Source organism: Peromyscus eremicus, chromosome 2, assembly GCF_949786415.1.
Source record: "Peromyscus eremicus chromosome 2, PerEre_H2_v1, whole genome shotgun sequence".
NCBI classification, from domain to species: Eukaryota; Metazoa; Chordata; class Mammalia; order Rodentia; family Cricetidae; genus Peromyscus; species Peromyscus eremicus.
In genome coordinates, this window is record NC_081417.1 from 60,433,519 (window position 1) to 60,457,740 (window position 24,222).

The 24,222-nt window shown below is 36.7% G+C and overlaps 1 protein-coding gene across 1 annotated transcript; it reads left to right on the forward strand.

Annotated features, from left to right (window-relative positions):
• Positions 1-21,572: 21,572 nt before the first annotated feature.
• On the forward strand, positions 21,573-23,044 carry LOC131904658 (GTP-binding nuclear protein Ran-like). Its single transcript, XM_059255720.1, has 2 exons — positions 21,573-21,870; positions 22,024-23,044. The coding sequence occupies exon 2, from the start codon at positions 22,063-22,065 to the stop codon at positions 22,711-22,713; it is 651 nt and encodes a 216-aa protein (XP_059111703.1). The 5' UTR covers positions 21,573-21,870; positions 22,024-22,062; the 3' UTR covers positions 22,714-23,044.
• Positions 23,045-24,222: the final 1,178 nt, after the last annotated feature.

A 24,222-nucleotide genomic window follows, 5' to 3' on the forward strand; every position in this document is an offset into this window, starting at 1 on the left:
CAATTCCCAGCACCCATATGGTGGCTCACAACCATCTGTAAAGAAATCTGGCTCCCTCTTCTGGCCCGCAGGAATACATGCAAACAGAACACTGTATACATAATAAATAAATATTTAAAAAAAATAAATTTTCTTTTGTTACATTTTATATTTTTTCTATTTCATTGATTTTATAATTTCCTCTTTTCTTATTGATATTTAAAAGACTTCTTTTTGGTTCGTTATGACTCCATTTTATTAACTACTTCAAAATATTGACTCCATAGTTTTTGGAAGTGTTCATCTATGAGCTCTAACACTGGTTCATCTTAAAGCCTATGGTTTGAGACACCCAGCCATCCCTGGTTATGGGTTCCATAGGGTTACTTCTGCATTCCTAATAGCTCTTGTATGTATGACACACTTTACTAAAGGCACATTGTTGAGCATATAGAATAATCATCTGCCCCGTCTCATGTATTTTTTTCTATTGTAGGAATCATGTATGTGAGCTGCCTTATGTAGAAGATTTGAAAACAATTTTCTCATACATATTACATTACATTTGGTAATCAAAAGTACTAGTTCAGGGTTAGGAAAAATATCTAAGTCAGTAATATATTTGTTCACAAATACACAGGCCTAAATTTGGATTCCAAGAACACATGTAAAATGTTGGTTTTGGTAATGTAAGCCTGTATTCTTGTACTGGGGAGATGAAGATAGTTCAGGCTTGCTGGACAACTGGCTAGCCAAATCAGTGAGCTTTGGGTTCATCTAGAGACCCTGTCTAAATAAGTAAGGTAGAGAACAGTTAGAACAATTGAAGACACTGATGGAGTCCTCTGGTCTCTACATGCATAGTTACACATTCCATACATGGCAACCTGAACATACCTATATACAGTTATAGAAATTGTCCTCCAAGTCAAGTAGAGATCACTAGTGTCTATGTATAGAGTCCTTCACCATCTGGCTTTGGGTTGCTGACATTTCCTCATAGAAGGAAAGAATGGGAAGAGGTTTTTTACCCTCATCTGAGTTTCCAGGCCATTTGTATGTAATTCCTCCCTAAATGCTTGTGACTGAGTGAGTCTCAGGAAGTAGAAGCTGCCAGCATACATAGGCTGGGAAGGCTAACAAGGGAAGGGAGATCCATCTATGTGGTCATGGAGAAGCCATCATCTGTGCTGGTACACACCTTCAAACGCAGCTGCTTTGGGAACACTCTCACTCCTGACAGTAACTCCTCATCTGTGCTAGGTAACTAAGCCCAATAAACCTATTAGTTGCACAGTGTGAACTTGGTAAAGTCACACTTTGATTGTTTGGGGAACCTTAGGAAGAGTAGGTAGGCATTGTTTACGTCTACAGTAGGAGGGGACTCTCACAACACATACACATTCACTCACACACCTAAAGAACTAGTCAGCTACTGTGACATGGTACAGTTTAAAACAGAAATCCCTAGTCCAGTATATTTTAAGATTGCAAATAGCCCCATCAGAAGAGAGATAAAAATAGGCATTAAATACAAACAGAAGTTCTCCATCTAATTTTGTTTCATTTGTATTAATTTTAATGAAATCCCCACCCTGAGATGCCTGTGTCTTTTAATCTATATTCCAAATTGTAAATTATGGGTTGTATAAATAAAATAAAATGTCATCTCATTAAACTTTGTCTATTTTATTGTATCTTATTCATTCTTATCTTGTTCTCTGAGATTGGTATGATTTCATATCATTTTAAAGGGTATATCAAAAGTCAAGGATATTTAACTAGAGTTAGTTAAAATGCAATTTATCTATTTAAAAAGCTCACCAAAGTTTACAAAGATTAGTATATGACATTTACTTTCATCCATAGGAGAAAAATACTTTTCTACATGAAGAAATATTGCAAAGGGAAAATTGAATTAATTTTCTATCTATACAATTTTTGCAGATACATGAGGACTGGTTTATTTGTTCCTTTTCTAGAATGGAAAGTGATTATATAACTAATACCTTTCACTAGGAAGGAAACTTATTCAGCATCAGATTTCATTAGAAGGAAAAGAACTTCTACTTGTTGAGTACCTACTATGTGCTGATGATGTTACATGCCTAATAATTCAACTCAATATTTATATGGATTCTAATCTAGGTGCTTTGCTCAGTATCAAAACTCAGAACTGGTACAGTGCACTGGTGCATTTGTGCTCTGACTTTAAGTGTCCTTTCAAAAACTATCTCCCACTCACACCATCTTGCTAACTAAAAGGATTTAGAAATGCTATACTTGCTTTAAAATATACTAAAAGAGATATACAGGAAAATAGCAATATATTCACAACTTTTTTATTAATATCTATTGCTCCATTAACACTCCACTCAGGATCCAAAGCCACATGACACATCTTCAGTATTCTCCACATTTTTTATGGGCATGCCAGCATCTAGTTCCCTGTAAATGTGTATTGATTTAAGTAGTATATAATTATCTAAGATTATTCTGGCATAACTGTGGTTGTTTCTGAATGTCTCCTAGAAGTTTCTATTTTGTATGTACAAAAAAAAAGAGTTTGAAGGGTTTTACTGTATCTAAAATAAACTACATTTCCATCCTAGCTCATCAAAAAGCAGGACATACTGGTGTGAACAATAGAGCTAGGACAGCTGAAGTACTTTAATTTAAAGAACACTGTAAACTTTCATCTCTAAAATTAATCATCCCTGTGTTTGAGTGTATGATCAGTTGAGCCCCATATGGCTGAAAGCTATTATCTAAAAAGTATAAGCCGCATGGTCCTTGATAGACAGACAACAGTAGCTGCTAAAAAGGTTTAAAAATGCCTCTGAACTAGAACTTCAGTCCTCAATTACTTTCCCAGTAACTCTTGCTCAGGAAGTATCAAGGACCTTAAAAAGCTTTTATGCAAATTGCACCTACTGATGCTACTTCATTTAATATTAAAACTGTAATTTATGAATGGAATTGCTATATTTATGAGCAGATTTATTTTTAAATGTCTGAACAAAATCCATTAAAAGCTTATCCTTTAAGGGCTGGAGAGATGACTTAGTGGTTAAGAGCATGCACTGCTCTTGTAGAGGCCCCAGGTTTGACTCCCAGAATCCATAACGGGTGGCTCAACTATAACTCTAGTTTCAATAGGCATAATATCCTCTTCTGGCCTCTGTGGGTACCTGTATACATGTGGAGCACATAAACTCATGCAGGCTCACATATATACAGGTAAAATAAAATGAATAGGTATTTAAAAAACTTACCCTTGGAGATATATTTTATGAAAAATAGCTAACTTTTTGAAGTAAATATTTAGTTATATAGTGACATTATATTTGAGAATATCTTTGCTATCTAATAAATAGAAAATCTAGACAATGGCATCAATATCCATGTTCAATATACTGCACCATGTTTTTAGTATGTAAAGAAAACCAAGCTTCACTCAAACATGTATGTAGAAAAGAGGAATAACTTTTAAATAATTCATATAATTGTAAAGATTCTTTTTGGTAGTATATACAAACTTAGTAAATGATAGCTTTTTTAAAGTTTATTAAGAAAAATAGAACCTGAAGCCAAATTCATGAACTTTTCATATTCTGTTATTTTAAAACATCTTGGTCTCCCCTGTACTTTGAATAACATTTTCATTAGAGTATGATTTTGATCAATTGTAAAATTATAGGTGTTACAGAGGTCCTTGTCCTCACAGATAAATATTAGAGGAACTTGGGATGTTAAACACACAGGGTTGTTCCTTCAAAGGAAGGAATGTATTATCTCTTACTTGCCCAGAAGTCTAGAAACCAACATGGTTAATAACCTAGTGACTTTGCACTATCTGCACATCCAAGAACACACCATATCATTCCCAAGACCCTTATCATGAGCTTGTCAATCTAAAGAACCCACCTTTTGGAAGATTTCAGATGTACTTTACAAAGAGTTTTGTGTAGTCATGCCCAATCTCCATTTACCTTACTTTGTTCCTCAAGATTTATGTATTATGTACACAGGATTATATTAATTATCACCAGGAAAGTTTTCACCAATTTGTGCTGTGCTTAACTATGTCTAAAATAAACTGCTCAGGGTCAGACTCCCAACATTTGAACTAACAGCCACTGCTTAGTAGTGTTGAATAAAATTACCTTCCTGTCTGTAGAACTCTGCTGGCCGTGGCGGTCACAGACACCTCCAGAGAAATACTAGTTTATTGAATCATCTGTAACACCTTAAATCATTTCATTGGATCTAGTTGCACTTCTGTTGATGTGAAAAGTTACCCTGACCAAACGTCAACTTACAGGAGGAAGGAACATACTGGGCTGACAATTCCAGGTTAAAGTCCAAGTCTTAGTTACTTTTCCATTCCTGTAAGGGTACCATTATCAAGGCAACTTATAAATAATTGGGGCCTTGCTTATAGCTTTAGAGGGTAAATCTATTACCAATATTCTGGCGAGCATGGAAACAGGCAGGCAGGCTTGATGCTGGAACAATATAATTAAGAGCAACTTGGAGGCATGGAATGGGAGAGGGGAGAAACACTGGGCCTGACATGGGCTTTTGAAACCTCAAAGTCTACTCCCAATGACACACCTCTTCCAACAAGGCCACATCTCCTAATCCTTCTACAAACAGTTCCACCAACTAGGGACCAAATATTCAAACATATGAACTTATGGGGACCATTATCATTCAAACCATCATAGTCCATGACTGATGAGAAGTTAAAACAGAAATGAACTTAATAACTACCCACAGAACATCTTCTGCCAAGAACAGAGAGAAGCAAATGTACTAACACAGCCTTCCTGCTGCTTTTTAGCTTCCCTTTCTCCTTCATTATTCAGGATCTTATGCCTAGGGAATGATGCTGTCCATAGTTATCTAAGTCACCCTACATTAAATTATCAAGTAAGTACCCCACAAATATGCCCACAGGCCAATCTGATCTAGTCAATTCCTCACTAAGACTCTCTCCCTAGAAGTTTCTAGGTTGCATCAAGTTAACAATTTTAACTAACCAGCACACACAAAAGATTATCTATTTTCATGTTGAACTGTGAAAATGCAAGTTTTCTAAAATGCTAATTTTTCCTTGAAATTCTGAATTTTTGTTTATATATAAAATGTCTGTTTCTTTTTCTGATGTGAGAAATTAATTTTAAAGAAAATGTCAGTCCAGCACCCAAGTTTAAATAACAATTTGTTGCTGGTTTTTGCGAAGTTGTTATATTACCAGTTAAAAACTCGAGAGTCTGATATTGGGATGAAAAATCTTCCTTTTCTTACCTGAGACCCAGCCAGAACCTCTTCTCTCCATACATCCCAGATTGAAGAGAATATGTAAATTCCAAGTCTCTCTCTTCTCCTTCTTGTCTTCTCTATCCATACCCCTGTCTTATCTGTGGCTAATTCTGGTTGGCTAGTTATTTGCTTTACCCCCTAATTCAAAGTTAACTTTATTAACACAGTCTAGGAGTGTCACATTTAGATCAAATATCTTGCAACATTTCCCCCTTTTTGTCTAAATAGAAAGGAAATGTCTTAACTCTAACATAGTAAAACTATACACAATAAGAGAAAATACCAGGTAAGAACTACATTCACAATGTAATTCACAGTCCATTTGTAGTTTGCAAACTCAGAGAAAATACTCTATTATCTATCCTATCTTGGTGAGTCCAAAGTTTTGTACCAAAACCACTTTCTATTATAACTTGTATTATCAACCTAAAAAAATGTCTTTTTAGAACTTAAAACATTTTCTTAAACAAAAAACTTAAGGTTTTATGTCTCTCAACCTTTATAAACTTTACATCTCTTATTTAAGTTTCTTCTCTGAATTTGATAACAAAGAAAACAATATAACTATCTAATATTCAACCCCCATCAGTGAACCAAGAAGGATAAAATATTACCTGAGTAAACAGGAAGTGCAGAGCAAACAACTTCCAAAACCATAGAAATGACAGAGACAGCTGGCTGCCTGGAGAGTCACTCAAAGTTTCTCTGTAACGTTGGAGCATCCATCTTAGGCCTGCAGTCCTAGAATATCTGAAAGACATTGCTATAAAGCAGGAATTTTGAAGGACTGTCCTACCTCATCTTAGCAAAGTTCAGCAGTGGCCTTCTTTTGGGTCTTGCTTGTGAGATTTTGACAGCATACTTGTCAGCAGCTAGGGAAAAAGTAGTTTCTTGCCCAGTGGCTGACTTCAACACATGAAAGCAAACTCTATATGGAGGTTCTTCAGTGCCTGTCATCTCTTCTTTTTTTTAAGTAGATTGATGTTGCCAGGAGAAGATGTATCTCACTGTCATGAAAAGCCTTATGTTATTAAAACATCATAAATGCCATATTCTACAGATCTCTGAAGTGTTTGACGACCATATATGTAGCTAAAATATGTCTTTGTTTGACTTTGAAAACATACCTAACATGACTACAAATGTTATTGTTATAGATAATTAACTATTAACCTGCTTTTCTTAATTATCCTAAACAGTTTGTAATAATAGCTTCTAAGGGATAGAACCTTACATTTACATTCTTAAATGAGCTGCATAGTTACATTGCCTTAAACAAGAGTAAAAACATATGTATGATATTTTATAAAAAATAAACTCAAATTTGTAGCAATATACAAAAATCCATACCAATGTAAAATATTTGAGACTAGTTGCTTTTTAGTTTAAAAGTAGATTCAATAATATACCCTTTTATTCTATCATCCCCCCTTTTTATTTTTAGAAAGAGATCCCTTAATTTAACCTCCTCCTTGAGCATGACCAATACCAACTTGCAACTAATTTCCCTAAACAATGACAAATATCCACATCTCACTGAACAACCAAAAAACACCCATCCTACTTCTCAAGAATGTGGACATTGTGTTCTTAAAATTACTTCCTGTTATCTGGGTGGTGACAGCATCTTTAGGGGACCCTGAGAAAATTGAGATAATGTACAAATCCTGGAAGAGCTAGTTGTTGTCCGGTCTCAGTGTGATGGGAAAGTGAAGTAATCTCTGAGTCTGGACCACCTTACTAACCACTTTGAAGTTGTCCTAAGCAGTTTGTAGTCTAAAGCTGATCTTTAGATGGTGGTGTTAGCTTAATGGCATTATTATAATCTGGTGGATTTTTCATTGCAGGGACACATCATCTTCTTGAAAACCTCAAAGGTCACTGCCAGGAATGGTCATGATTCACTGAAGAAAACTTAAACATTTTAAAAGTCATATGCAGCAGATCTCCAAAATTTTAAAGGACTACATCTGTTAAATACATCCAGGGTACACAAACTTAGTTCCTAGTTACCTGATAGAGACTCAAGCCTGAAATCACATATAGAAAGTGAGATGAAGCTTATTTCTAGAATTAGTCAGTAGTCTATATGACCATTAATATCATGATAGAAAGTTTAAATATATATCATAATCTTATAAATTTTGAGATAATATTTATACCCTAAGAAAAGTTTTAAGGAAGTTAATAGAAACAAAAGCAAAGCCTCTTTCCCAAGGTAACATGTATCCTGGTTTCCATTCTGAAGTCAACACCTCTTTAAAATATACAGGTTGATTTAATTCAGCAATTTTTTCTATTATCCAATGTTTCTCTGCAGCTTTCTTTCCATTTTATTAGCATATAAAAACAAAGTTAATAAAGCATTTTGTGATCTACCTATGGGAGTCTTTATTACCCCTATCTGTTTATTAAGCATATCTTTCAAAGTGTGATTAGACCTTTCTATGACTGCTTGTCCTGTAGGATTGTATGGTGTACCTATAATATGCTTTATGTTATAATATGCAAAAATGAACTGTTTCATTTTGCCAGAGACATATGCTGGAGCATTGTCAGTCTTAATTTGTACAGGTATTCTCACAATGGCCATAACTTCCAATAAATGTGTAATTACAGAATCAGCCTATTTAGAACTTAAAGTACTTGCCCATTGAAATCCTGAATATGTATCTATAGTGTGGTACACATACTTTAATTTTCCAAACTCCACAAAATAAGACATATTCATCTGTCAAATTTTGTTACTTTTAGTACCCTTTGGGTTACTTCCTGCAGGTAATGGAGTTTGGCTATACAGAGAACAAGTAGGACCTTTCCTTATAATTTCATTGGCTTGTTGCCAAGTGATAGAAAATTCTTTCTTCAAACCTTTGCTATTAACATCATGTTTCTTATGAAATTCTGATACTTTTAACACATTTCCTACCAATAGCTGCTCAGTTTCATCATTGCCTTGTGCTAGAGGGTCTGGTAGACCTGTGTGGAATCTAATATGTGATATATACAATGGATGATTTCTATTTATGATTACTTGTAGGTTGTAGTTGAATAAATAACTACATTAATTCTGAATCATATGGAATAAGTTTAATGCAACTCTCCCTGCATATTGAGAATCAGTAAGTATATTAAGAAGTTCTGGAAAATCTAACAATATCATAAGAATAGCATGTAATTTGGATTGAACTGAATCATTAAGATTCTGAGCCATTTTACTTATTTTTCCTGACTTATAACCTGCCTTTCTTGACTTATTTGCAAAAGGATAGAGTGTAGGGGCTCCAGAAATTGGTGTTCCTCATACCATGTGAGAGAGGATCCATTAGTTCTTTTTATAAAATGAGTTATCTTGCTGTTGACATATTGTTGCTAATCTCTCCCAATAAATTGCTGCAAACTCTTTGCCATTGTTCATTTTCTGCCCTTGATGAGAAAATGTCAGCATTAATGAGAGGTACCACAATTTCTGCTGGGTCTATTCCTGCTAACTGAGGGAGTCTCTTTTTTTTCAGAACCAATTAAGAAAGCTTTAATTTTTACTTTAGTTTTTTGCTTTCTTTGTTTGTTAAAAACATACATTCTAAGATATCATCTTCTTTCTGTGTAAGAATTCCTATAGGAGAATGAGTAGAAAATAGTATGACTAGGATACAATCAAGCTCTGGATCTAAGTGATCCACATGTCCATCCTTTAATCTTTTTTCTACCAAAGCCAATTCTCTCTCAGCCTCAGCTGATAATTTTCTTGGACTATTTATGTCCATATACTTTGTTCAGTTTGAAGTAAATTATTAGTTCTTGAGTTGTTAATCCAATTCTGGGCCACAGTCAGTTAATATCTTCCAGTAATTTTTGAAAATCAGTAAGAGTTCATACTTGATCTCTCCTGATTTGTACTTTCTGTGGTTGAATTTTTTTTGTAAACCTATTTTATATCCTAGATAATTAATAAAATATCCTCTTTGTATTTTTAGTAGTAATTTGTAATCCCCAACAAGGCAAAATTCTCTTTACTTTATCAAAACATTTTTAGATATCTGCATGTGAGTCAGTCAGTAAGATATCATTCATATACTGATAAATTATAGATTGAGGATCTGTTTACAATTTTTTTCTAATAGCTGTTGTATAAAATATTGACACAAAGGGGGGCTGTTTAACATTCCTTGTGGCAAGATCCTCCAATGGTATCTTCTAACAGGTTGAGAACTATTATAAGTGGGTACCTGGAAGACAAATTTTTGTCCATCTTGTTCTTGTAGCGGTATAGTAAAAAAGCAGTCTTTTAATTGCTCTGTGGATGAGTTTCTCCCTTGCTGACAGGGAATGATTGAACCAATTTTGATATTGGGCCTGAGAGAGGCCCCTAAGTCAATTCCTGATGGCAAAGGGTTACTTTGCCTATCCCTTGTTGACCTGTATTCATTAGTCAATGCTGGGCTTTAAAACACCTTAAAGCATACTCTAAAATGCTGGGGCCTTCTTTTGGATTATCTCCAGGAAAAACACTGTTTCTAGGAATGCCTTGCCTATAATCCCTTTTCAGATGACCTAGTTTACCACAATTAAAACAACTAATCTTTTTATTTTTCTTAAAATTTTTAGAAATTGCTTCTCTTATCCAAGTAACATCTGATCTTGCCTTTAAAGGCCTAATCACCCTTTTGCATTCTGAATTAGCCTTTTCAAAAGCCAAAGATTCAATTAATATTTGTCTAACTTCTGGATCTGATATCATTCTATTTACAGCTGAAATCAATCTTTGTAAAAAAAAAATCAGTAAATGATTCTTTTAGGCCCTATATAATTTTAGTAAAATACTCAAACTTCTTTCCTGATTCTTCAACCTTGTCTCAAACATTCAAAGTTACTAAATGACATAAAGCCCAGATGTGATAATCAAATTCACACTGTCTTCATAATTCAGCATATGGACCCTCACCTGACAACTGGTTTTGGGAAATATCAATATTTCCAAGAATTTCATTATTCTATGGCTGTAGCTTGCTCTTTCTACCTTTTTCTCCATTGTAACTGAGGACCAGCTTCCAATATTGCTGTAGCTAAATCTTTCCAGCCTTGGGGAATAGTTCTGTTCTGAGTTGCCCATGAATTTTTACATCTGATTCACATAGGGTAAATGACTACATGAAATAACTGCTTCCTTAAATCTCCACAAACCTAACGTTGCTACAGGATTCCATTTAACTTCTGGATAACCTCAGGGGTGTCTATCATCTACTGGTCATTCTTGTATAGTAACTGGATAACCTAAAGTTGGTTTTCTAATAACCTTGAGCTGCCCCTCTTCAGTTTCATCGTGCAGTGGTGTGGTCGGTTCTTGTCCAAATTCCTTAGTCTTTGTGTGATTATTTTTTTTCTTATTTTCATTACTAGATCTTTCTAAGGCTTTTATCTTACCAATAGTAATTCTTTCTAAAGCTTATATCTTATCAGTTAATTTTTCATATTTGGAACAGTTATCAAGCCACTTTTTAAGGATAAAATATGAATTAATAACCTGATAGTAATTATAATTGACATATTAATCCCAGCTAAGTCAGTTATCCCTTAATTTATTTTTTTTTCCATTTTTAAACCATCCGTAGTTTCACTCTACAGAGTTCTAACTCCCTGCATTGTGATATTCTCCATTCTTAATGAGGGAAAGATTTTTTTAATATAACCTAATTCTCTCCTTAAGAATTCCCAGGTCTCTCACCAGATCTGCTGACTTTTCAGCTTGTCCACAGAAGTGAAATTGGGAGCCAGGATATTCTGTGGTTGAAGCAGCAGCAACAGAAGCCTGAGTGGGTGTTACTGAGTGTTGAGACAGCCCAGGTGGTGTGGCTTAGGCCCTGGGAGTGGACCCAGGGGGACTGTGGTAAGCAAAGTCCAGAACCCGTGCCGAGGGGGAGTGGACACAGGGGTGTGAGCAAGAGAAGTCTGTGGCAGGAAGCAAAGGCACAGTGGCTGACCGGATGACAGATTCTACAATGGGTGGCCTTGACTCAGGTGGCTGCAGAGCCTGAAGCGGGGGAGTGACATGGGGTTGGGGGTGGTGAGGGCACTGGTGTGGTGGGAGAAGTGGCAGCTTCAGAAGCCTCTGCATGATCTTGTGCCACACATTGGATGCCTAAATATTGTTTTGCTATATTGTTTTATTACCAATAAAAAACCGAGAGTCAAATATTGGGGTGAAAACCTTATAGATTTTTCAAAGAAGCAAAGGGGGAGTGACCAGCTGACCTTTCTTTTCTTACCTGAGAACCAGCCAATGCCTTTTCTCTCCACAGGTCCCAGATTGAAGAGAGTGCATGAATTCTAAGTCCCTCTCTTCTACTTCCTGTCCATCTTCCCTATCCATATTCCTGGCTTCTCTATGACTAATTCCAGTCAGCTAGTTGCTGACTCCACTCTTAATTCAAAGTTAACTTTATTAATACAATCTTAGAGTGTCACATTGTGATCAAATATCCTGCAACAATTTGTCTTATTTTCATTAATATAAATAGTGTCCCCTAATACAGAGATAGTTCACACACCTTTATTTGAACCATTAATAATTTTTCCTTAGACATCCATAATAATTCACAAAGCAATATTTTTTGCATTTTGACTTTTTTATTTTTTCATATTATGGGTTATACACTATCAGTACACATTAATAGAAACTCACAGATGGCTAAGTACTTTGTAGCTCCTTGATTTCTCAAATATGTCAATAATTGTATGTAGCCTGTAAAACATTCCATTTAATAGGAGGAATAAATTGTTATTATGTTTTTGGAAAAATAACAAAATTCTTCGATATTAATTAGAGCCTTTCATTAAAAATATCATTTCAAAAAAAAAAAAACAAGAAAAGAGCATCATAACATTATTAGGAAAACTGCTTTATCTATATATGCTTAATGACAGAGTCTCAGGAATATGCACACCTCAATGGACCATACCTAGTAAATGGTTGTATTGAGCAGTGTAGAAAGCATGTAACAGGCATCTTCACATATCAACATGGCAAATCCACAAGGTAGAAACAGTGATCTTCCTCATTTTGCTGATGAAATGGTCTCACAATTTACTATTACTTACCTAGGCAATCTCACTTCACAAATGCATTTCAAGTACTAACAGTAATAGTCAAGTACTATTATCAAGCAATAGTACTTGATAAATGTAATCTTCCTTCTCTGTTAGCCTGATGTAATGTGGAAAGTCCTCTTCCAATGGACTACCACACTAATGTAGACATTTTCATTTCTGAGCCCTGTAAGATCTTGAAGATGTGGTAGATAAGAAAAATTAAGTTTCATGGTTTCCTTCCTAAGGTTTATTTTACATAAAATATTTATTATTACCAGCATTTGTCAATAATTTTTGCTTCTAAAAATGCTTATTCTTTTTTAAAAAATATTACATAGATATGCAATGAAGAGCTTTAGTGAAAGTCAAGTAACATGAAGGTTGGTAATACTACTGTTATTAAAGCCAATCTCAGAGTCTAGTCCCAGAATTCTTGCCCATCCCTTGATTATGTTACATAGAACCTTGCCACACAAGGGGCCATAGAGTAACAAGACAATGGTCATTATTGTTGAAGACTTGGCACAGTATTTCAACATTAGCAAACTATCTAGCCTCATTTCCTCTATTCTTCTAGTAAAAATAATTTCCCCCAAGGACTCACAAGAGGCCATAATATGATCAAAATTAAAAACAGGGCTTATCAGCACTCTATGTACCTCTCAACTCTTGACACAGACTCTTATTATTTACCTTTAATCTTGCATTTCACTCTGAACTGAAAAAGTTATATATTGCAGATAAATTCTTATACATTCCAATGTAATATCATGAATACAGCCCTTTCCATCTTATGCTTAAAGACATATTTCCACAGAAAACTATGTGTAATAATTAGTGAAATAATAAAAAGTGACATGCCAGTGAATTAAATTATATTTTTAAACTCATTAACTTTTGAGAAAAATTACTTAGATATATATTCACAAAAATTAAAATAAAAAACATTAGACAACTGCCAGAAATTAATCTAACACTAAAATAAAAAATTGCAGGCCATAGCATCATTCTCCATATGTTAAATAGAATCGAAGAACTTTAAATTTCTAAAATAATTCAGTGAATGTCTTTAAGGAACACTCAGAGGACAGACATTCTTTTGTGTTCTTCATGGTTTTTTGGTAAATGTGAAATTAAAGAGAAATACTATAGGTCCTCAGGCTGACAACACTTCATTTACCAACTCTTTCTACCATCTCAGGTTGCAACCAAGAAGAAATAGTAATGAAACAGAATCCCCATGGCTGTATCTTTCAAAAATATTCAATATTTCTTTAATAAAAATCAAGAGTAGGGACTGTAGAGATGAGTCAGTCAGAAAAGTTCCACAAAAGCATGAGGATCTGAGTTCAGATCCCAGAACCCACACAAAAGTCTGGTGTGGTGACACACGTCTTCAAGCCAAACACTAGGAGGGTAGAAAAATACAGATCCTTGGATTTCCATGGCTAGCTAGTCTTGCCAAACCAATAAACTTCATACTAGTGAGAGACCCTTTCTCAAAAAATAAGGTGGAGAGCAATTGAGGAACAACACTTGACATCAGCCTCAGGCTTTCACACACATTTACACATGCATTCATATCTGCCTGCACATATACAAAATAAAAATAAATGAAAAGCAAACCTCTAAAAATTATTTTAAAGTACAATGTGAGTATACTTCGGAGAACTAAATGGCTTCCTACTTAATGCTTCTAATGATGAATTTTTTAACTTTAGGCAAATTATGGTAACATTTTAAAGACTTAAATACCTCTATTCAAATAAACTTTTAATCCCCAGTGTTTTCTTACATGCCATAGATTTTCAAGATTCTTTTTTGCAAAAGTCAATGTTACTGAAAACTAGTTGTTATTTTCATGCTTCTGAACAACTTTTTAAACTAGAAGAAATAATACCATCATAATATACAAAAAAACAGAACCTCTTGATATTAACTTTCTTTTTTAATTTTTAAATATAATCTCTTAAATGATTTATTTTTAAGTTTTTAACAACAGCATTGTTATATCCATTCTATAAGTCTCACAAGAGGCTTTTCAAGGCATTGGTTCTGAAAATTTAAGGGTAAATCTAGCTGATGATGCAGATTAGCCCAGTAATTAACCTGAATTTAGTAAGCTAGTAGTTACAAATGTGATAGAAATTTGCACTTCTTGCTCTTTTAATTAGCTTCTATGAGTGTAAAAAGACTTCCAAAAAAGTTAGAAACAAATAGACAATTTCACGAAAGCTCAGCAAAAGTGAACAATTAGTACATGATTAATTGAAGACAAATAGACATTCTGGTGGTTTCCACCACTGAGGATGTAAATAAACCGACACTTTATAGTCTTCACAGGGCATGAGTGAAAGACTAGCTATAGCAGCTCAACAAGCCATGAAGTCTAGCATTCTGAGACATGCTACTAACCCTGCAGTTTCCCTGAGACACTCCGCTAATCTGTGCTGATATCTCTTAAATAATTAGCAACTCGATACAATAATATGGTACAGCTTTTTTCTTCAGGCTTGCCCATTTGGTGGAGGTTAGCAGGACTTCCTTTCAGAAAAGAACAGCCAAAACAGCAGAAGCATTTTTGAGGCTCACATGGCTTTTCCTGATATGGAAGTAAGTGTCCATTCATCCCAGGATTAGGTACCAATATCAAACAAAAAACTTATCCCACCCAAGTCTAGCTGGATGTAACAATGAATTTATTGGGTTTATTTCCAGAAGCATGGATGACTTAAAAGCAGCTACACTCATGAAAGGCCCAAACCAATATGGATGCCAATTCATGAAAGTTGCATCGCTGAACTCCTTAAAATTCTTTCAGTCAGGTCTACCAGACAGACTCCTCTACTCCCCAATTGTTTACTGGCCTCCATCACTCCCTGGAGAAGCCACACTGGTTTTGTAACTTCCTGAATTTCCTGACCCTTGCTTCATCAGCATATGTATGTGTGTGCACATGGCAGTAGGAGATCACCTCAGGGATCGTTCATCAGATGCCTTCCACACTTTTGTTGGCTAGAGTAACTGTCCAGCAAACTCCACAGATGAAGGTGTCCGCCTCCAGCCGGTGTCTAGTCATCACGAGGATTGCAAGTGCAGGCCGCCAAGACCGGCTTTTCACCTGAGTGCAAACAGCTCTTTGAATAAGCCATCTTGCAGCTCTCACTAGCTTCTTGAGATTTGTTGTTTTGGTTGTTTTTTTTTTTTTTTAAATATTCACAATGGAGTTTTATATTAGTGAAAAATGGAATCATGTAATTTGTGGACAATACATAGAACTGAAGATCATTATACAAAATGAAATACTCCAGACTTAGACAAATATTACATGTTCCCTCCTATCTGTGAAATCTAATACACACATATATCCATATGACATATTTACAACTTATGAAGTATATGTGTGAAACGGAAGGAGGAAAACTGGGAAAAACAAGCTGACTAGAGAAAAGGGTGGTAAGGAACCCAACATTATAAAGGAAGCAAATGAGACACTTAAATGAACATATCATTGTGAATCCTTTTATTTTGTGAAATAAGCATATGGTAACTAAATCTACATAAAATAATTTAAATAATATAATATAAATATAGTAATCATGTCTCTATGATATTAATGAAAGATTAGGCAAGTCATTAAATGAAATACAATAATGGAGCGAGGAAACACTTACACAGAAGTTATCTCATCTTTGATAAATTCACTGAGTGCTTAGTGACAAGGGCAATGCTTCACAAATAGCTCCTTAACTAAAAAACACTGAAAAATGTGGACTAGATCTTAAAGACCCCTGTTCTCAGTTCAACACCAGCTTGATTTTCCAAGTTTTATGACCCATGAGAAGTATTTTCATAAAGGTCCAGAAGGTAACTTTGAACAATAGCAATAACCTGTAACATCTGTGGGACACTGGACCTTTTATTTGTTAGACTATGATGTCTGACAGGGGCGCTGCTACCCCAATATAGAGTAATTTGTTTAAACTCTCTTTATATGTGTATATTACGTATAAACTTCATCTTTCCTGGCTAGCTTTCATAGGGATGTAAGGTACTACGTATGCTAGTTGAAAAGTAACCACTAATCTTATCCAGCCACAAACCCTGGGAGCTACAATGACCACTAGATGACAAGTCTACTTCAGCAGTAACCTAAATTCATGGGAGCAACCAAGCTTTTTCTGATACAATTCAAGGTATGACCCTTTCTCCTCCTTCCAGGAAGAATTGCTTCAATTTGGAGAGAATAGCTACAATACAAGCTTAAATTTAAAAAAAATAGACTAGGATGCATTTTTTTAATATTTATTCATTTTGTTTGTTTTTGTTTTACATCCTGCTTGAGAAATTCTGTGAAAGAGGGGGAAGGGAGGATTGTAGGAGCCAGAGCAGACAAAGGGACATGACAAGAAAGTCACAGAATCAGCTAACCTTGGCTCATAAGGGCTCTGGACCAAAAACTAAGATGCATTTTAAGAAGTAGAAATAGAAGTATATGAAAAAGTAAAAGATGATTGCCCTTTAAATAGCAAACTACAGCTAACTTAAGCAATATATCAACATATGTGTTCATTTATTTTAAGTAAATATATCTACGTGTATAAGTTATTTATAGATTAATATTTATAGCAACATTGATTATATTAGAAAAGTATTGGAAATATTCCATTAGTAGAATATCAAAATAAATTGTGTGTCATTTAATGGAAATTATGATAGCCTTTGAAATCATATTTATAACATGGAAAGATTCACTTACATCATTAATAATAAAATATAGATATAGTATGGTCCTCAAAATGACATATCTTTAAACATATGCAATTAGCTGATTTTCTAAAAGACTATTAACTAGTTTAGGAAATGGAATAAATTTTTATAGAGGGTTTGATTATACTGAGTTTCTTTTTTTTTATAAAATTTATCCTTTTGGTTTATTTTATAATTAATTTATTCAGCTAGGAACAACTTCACATGCCATCAGTATTAGTATTTACTTTACCCACCACCTTAAATCTACTTGTGGGGGGAATTAAATGAATAAATTTTATTCCTCACTTGATTGCATGTATCATTTGACCCCATCTAGAGAATCTAGCTCTGGCCACCACAGGTATACAGCCTGGATCAAGTCAACCCAATAGGAAGAAAAGAGTCCCAAGAGCAGGGAAAAGAGTCAGAAACACACCCAATCCCACTGTTAGGAGTCCCACAAAAATGCCAAGCTAACAGCCATAGAGTATATGCAGAGGACCTGCTGAAGACCCTTGCAGGTTCCACCCTTGCCTCTTCAGTCTCTGTGAGCCCATGTGAGCCCTGCTCAGTAGATTCAGTGGTCCATGTTCTTCTGGGGTCCTCCATCACCTCAGACTCCTATAATCTTTCCTCCCGTTCTTCTGTGGGGTTCCTTGAGCTACAAGGAGAGGGACCTGATGGAGACCTCCAATTTAGACTTTCTCTCCATACAATGTCTGGCTGCAGGTCTCTGTATCAACTCCCATCTGTTGCCTGAGAAAGCCTGGACAAGGTACTGGTCTGCAAATATAGCAGAATATCATTAGGAATTATTTTAATGTTTTATTTTATTTATTTATTTATTTATTTGGTTAGTTAGTTATTTTTGTCCAGTTATGTTTGGTTATACTTTCGGTCTCTGCTATCCACTGTCCAGTTCCTGGCCATTTAGGCAGTGTAGGGCACGTGCTCCCTCTCCTGGTGTGGGCCTCAAGTTAAACCAGACTTTGGTTGGCCACTCCCACAAGTTCTAGCACATCTTGCTGGTAGTACAGATTGTAAGTGGTAGATGGAAGGTTTTTGAGGCTGGTTTGGTGTTCAGGTTTCTCATTCTGTAGCCTGCAGAGTACCTCCCCATGCCAAAGAGACTAGAATGTAGGGAGGAAGGCTCCATGTAGGTGCCAGCTCAACCTCTCTACATTCAGTGAGCTGTGTGGATGTTGTCCTTCTGTGGGGCATATGAAAAATCTAACCCACAGAGGACAGTGCCATTCCTGAATAGGTGGTCCCAGGTTCTTTAAAAAAACAGGCTGAGCCATGGGAAGGAAGCAAGTAAGCAGTGCTCCTCTACAGCTTCTGCTTCAGTTCCTGCCTCCAAATTCCTCCTTTGAGTGCCTGCCCTGACTGACTTCCTTCAGTGATGGACAATAAGCTCTAAAGTGAAATAAACCCTTTCCCCAAAAAAGTTGTTTTTTGTCATGGTGTTTACATAGCAACAGAGAACAAACCAGGACAGTCTTTGCAGAGCTTTCCTGAATTGCTCACATTTTTCTCTTATAAAATAATTATTATTGCCATCACCGTTACTTGCAATGCTAGGGATTAGATCAAGGGTTTACACATGACACCCACACACTACACCACTGAATTACACCAGGTCTTGTTTCTCCTTTCATTAAGAAACCAGCTTTTTGCAGAGAGTAACTATAGTGGGTATGCATTCCACCTATGGCTTTGGGGTACCAGTCCCAAGTGGCCTCTTGGCTAGCCTGGGGAGCACGTACCCAGGTCTCTTCTCTCTCATGCTCTTGGATAATAGGGACCAAATTAGGCATTGTGAAGCAGTGTGGGACCAATTCTTAGCCATCTAGGACTCTGGGGCTGAATCTGCTTTATCCTGCATTAGTGAGGTGTTCCCTCCAATATAATCCTTTAATAAATAGTTCTTTCATCAGTAACCCTTGTATTTCCTGCATTAAGTAACTGTCAGTGGGGTTCTCAGCCAGAAATGGAACATCTACCTATTTACCTTTATCATTCCCCAACAAAAAGGCTCAGGGACTATCACAAAAAAAGGGGGTCAGAAATTTTAAGAGCAGAGGTTGGGTAGGATCAGAGTGTAACAAATGTCTTCGCACTTGACAGGACCACTGCACTTAAGAACTCTCAGCAGCTGTGGTTGCCTGCACAAAATTAAGCCAGTCAACAATCCATCATGGGAGAGGAAGGGGCTCACAGGTCCCCACCCTGGCATGGCCAATACTGACAGCTGGGAGCTTCTTGGGGTAGGGAGAGTCAGTTTTCTTTAAGGGGGTAGCAGTGTCTTCTATGTTGAATACGCTGTAGAGGATGACCCCACACTCAAGAGTTTGTGGGCAGCACAAGGTGGACTAAGAAGGTTATATGAATGGGGAGGGGAAAAAAGAAGAAACTAGAAAGGGTGGAATAGGGAGAGGGAGTGGATCTGGGAGAAGTTAAAGAGAGGAGTGGGGGTGCAGAACAGAGTCAAACTATACTGTATGAAATTCTCAAATTTTAATTTTAGATTAAAAAAATCAACCTTTGAAGCTATAGAAATTGCTCAGTCTCAGAAGTACTCAGTGCCCTGCCACAGGACTACAGTGCACTTTCCAGAACTCATACTAAGTGGTTAGTAACTGTCTAGAATGTCAGTTCAGGGGATCAGATACACTATGCTGGCTTCCTTGGACACCTACACACATGTGGCATGCATCACACAAACACACACACAGTGGCTAGCACCTGTGATCTCAAGTGTTCAGGAGGCCAATGAAGAGGATTACCACAAATTCAAGGCCAGCCTGGGCTATGTAATAAGTTCCAGGCCAGCTTAGACTTCAGAATGAGACCCTGGCTCATAACTCAGGGTCCCTTAACTCATCATCCCAGCAAAAATAAAAATGTTGTTACAGATATTCCAGCAAACTTTAAGTACAAATGTATGCAGCAAATGAACATCTTCTCCTCAGGGTGTCAGTTAACGTCTACAAGATCTTTATGCACACAACTCACAATGCACCTACTTATAACAATATATGATATTGCTTAGGGAGCTGGGTTATGATTCTAAACAGAATTGGCAGCCTTTTTGTCCGCTGATGCATTATTCCCAGTACTTCACTGTTGAACTGTTCCTGGCTTACTCAAACAAGTGTGTGTTTTTCACATATGCTTCCTGTAGCTAAAGATTTATATTGCCACAAGAGAAATTCAGAACATCTGGCAGTTTTGAAAACAATCTTTTCTTGATTTATTTAAGTATAATAAATGAATTTACATGACTACAATTCTGCATCTTATAGTAATAGACTTTAAGACTAATGAATCTTAGAATATGCTAAATATCCATCCTTCCCAACTTCACTGGAATGACTCTCTAATCTTCTTTTTCCTTTCAGCTATTCTTCTAGTTCATTACCTAATTGCCTGAGATATAAAAAGACATTTTGCTTAAATGAAGCAGTACCAGTAAAACAAATGAGGCTAGCCCTTGCCTGTGATATCCATCCCAGTACTTAACCATTTATCCAAAGAAGATTATCTCTAAAGAGCCTCACGAGTGTTCCTGTTCTGTCTGCCAACAACATATTCCAAAAGCATTTTATTAAATTTGCATTTGAGTGAAAACATGTTTCTGCCTGTAAAAGTTTTACCAAGTTTAAAGTCAAGTGGGCAGCAAATAACTTTTTTAAAAATAAGTATTAAATATCACCTGAATTCCATTCCCTAAATTCCTCTTTGAATAATATTATGAAGATTATTTTTGCATGATTCAATAAAATAAGCATCATCTGCTTCACGAGGAACAGAAAAGCATACAAGGATCCAGGGTGGTGACCGGGAACCTGCACCATAATTCACTGGAGACTTGTACCATGGGCTTCACAGGAGACAGTTTAGTGAAAGGGCTAGTTGTGAAGATGTGTGCAAAGGGAAGCAATTAGGACCCTGGTGAAAGCTGGAATGAGTAAAACTGACAGTGATTGAGTTGAACCTATGAGATTGCTGCAGCTCTCCTGCCCTGGTAGGGTAGCCAGAGAGTAGAGCTCTACATTCTGTCTCAGGAATGGTATTTTGTAGATCCACTAAATACACAGTGTAGATCATATGCTACGGGATGGCTTTGGAGGAGTGAACAGGAAAACCTGAACTTGTCCAGCCAGTCAGAGTATAGAGATCTCTGGCTAAGACATGGAACATTTTGTTAGAAAGGTAGTATGTTCAGGTAGGTCATTGGGGATTCCAGCCCAAACAGTCCCAAGTCTACAGGAAAGAATGGCTGATCTTTTTTCATATTAGTAAAATGTTATACAAACTCTACTCTGTGAAAATGCCTTCCAGCTGGGGCCAGAAGCAAGACAAGGCTCTACTGTCTCCTCTATGGATTATGATGTCATCGGGGAAGAATGTAAGAGCTTTTAACATTCTGTTTCTCACCTCTCCCCTCTCCCTTTTCCCCTCTCCTCTCTACTCCCCCACTTCCCCTCTTCCCTCCCTTCTCCTCCCTCTCCACCCCTCTCTTGGACCTCCTGTGATTCAAGGAAGAAATAAAGGTCCCCTCTCCAGCAAACTCTCCTGAAGTCTAGTGCACAGATCTGCGGTGATGCATCTGTAGAATCAGCCCCAAGCAGGCAAGGTAGTGAAACCAGGCCAGAGTTCACCGGGGAAAAAGAGGCCGATGGAGAACAACCAACTAAGTTATTAAGATTGTCAACACTTGTAAGTCAAGATACATTTTGAAGTCAGAGGGTAACTGCCTATTTAAATCTAGAAGTACTTCCTCGTTTTAAGTCAATGTTTGTTTCATAAATATTTTCTAATGATATGCAAAATTTGTCAGCTTATGAATTGTGCTTCCCCATTTTTCCTCAGTGGGACAGGTGCGGAGACACTTCTGAAAGGATTGAGGCGATGGCCGCGCAGGGAGAGCCTCCGGTCCAATTCAAGCTTGTCCTCGTGGGTGATGGTGGTACAGGGAAGACAACGTTCGTAAAACGCCACTTGACTGGTGAATTTGAAAAGAAGTATGTGGCCACCCTTGGTGTGGAGGTACACCCCCTGATGTTCCACACCAGCAGAGGGCCCATCAAGTTCAACGTCTGGGACACCGCTGGTCAGGAGAAGTTTGGAGGCCTGCGAGACGGCTATTACATCCAAGCCCAAGGTGCCATTATAATGTTCGATGTAACATCAAGAGTAACTTACAAGAATGTGCCCAACTGGCATCGAGATCTGGTGCGGGTGTGTGAAAACATTCCCATTGTGCTGTGCGGCAACAAAGTGGATGTTAAGGACAGGAAAGTGAAGGCGAAGTCTATTGTCTTCCACCGCAAGAAGAACCTTCAGTACTATGACATTTCAGCTAAAAGCAACTACAACTTTGAGAAGCCCTTCCTCTGGCTCTCCAAAAGACTCACTGGAGACCCTAACTTGGAGTTTGTTGCCATGCCAGCCCTAGCCCCACCTGAGGTGGTCATGGACCCAGCGTTAGCAGTGCAATACGAGCGTGACTTGGAGGTGGCACAGACCACTGCCCTCCCAGATGAGGAGGACGACCTGTAAGAAAGTGAAGCTCTGAAGATATCAGAAGCCTAGATGTGCAGGCAACTGACCGCGGTGTCAGCAGGATGACCTGTCCGTCTCCTTGCTACGTAGTTAAGTAGACTCATGCTCCATGTCTGAGGTGCTGAAGGAGAAGGTTTTCAGGGTGAATGTGGCAGTTACAAAACACACCTTCAGTTTGGGACTGGAAGACTTAGCTGTCGGGGGTGCAGTTGTTTCTTCAAAAATAAGAGTGCTGCAAAGTTACATCCCGTATTCTGTGGCAAACTTGTTTCTGTAATTTCATTCCTTTCATTTAGAATAAAGTTGCATTTCAAACTCCAAAACATAATTTCAGAATATAAATGTAATGTAAAAGAAAAATATCTTTCAGAAAAAGATGCTCCTGTTTAGCAAAAGACTTTTTAAGAAACATGGGTTTTAATTCTTTCATCTGAAAATAATTTAATTTTTAGTGGCCACTTAAATATTATAATCAGCAGTTATGAACCTGTGATATTTAATGAATCCTATATTGGTTGTGTGGTTTGATGAAGAGTAGCATACATTTTTGAAAGTCTAATGCAATGTATAAAGCTAAATGCAACACTCTGTGACCTGGCAGATCAAATAAGTCAGAGGTTTCTTTATTTGATTTTTCCCTGGGGTTCTGCTTGAATATTGCGGCATAATGTATATAAAATATTAAGTACTATAAATATATATACACACATATATATGTGTATACATATCATAATATCACACACACACACGTACACACACACACACACACACATACACACACACACACACACATATATATATATATATATATATCTCACAGCCAAGTAAAACATAAAGTGTCAGTCAAAAGTTTTATTCAGGAATGTGTCAATCTATTTACATATAACCATGACAACAAGTTGCTCACGGGGCTCAGGCAAAGACCTCTTTGGCCTGTTCCTGTCTTCCTGTCTGACATGGTCATCCTAACATGCAAACTGGTACATCTGGAGTGAAAAGCAAAGAGGAACTGCCATTTGGCAAATACCACAGTAAAAAATCGTTCAAGCCAAAAACATCAGGAATGTTAAAGGGTAAACATAAAATAAGAAAAACTTAGTTGTGTAGTCTTAGAACATTAATTACATCAAATATTTATGAAAACAAAAGAAATAACATATGTACAATGCAAAAACCCTAATCAAACAGAGCTAATGTCATCAGGGATGGGAGGAATGGAAAACATAGATAGCACTTCAGTTGGATTCCTGTCCAGACTGATTAACATGAAGTCAGTCAAACCCAAACTGGCAGTCACTCTACAGAATTGTCAAGCAAGTACTCTCCAAATGCATCAATGTCATCAAAGAGAAGCATAGGAAAGCAAGTTTCAGAATGTATGAGTCTACAGAAGTACAACCTCAGAATGCCTGGCATGAAGTGAAGCTTGCTTTCAATGTGGAGGATGGTACAGACAACTAAAAACTGTTAAATATATATCAATGTGAATTCCCTCATTTTGATAAT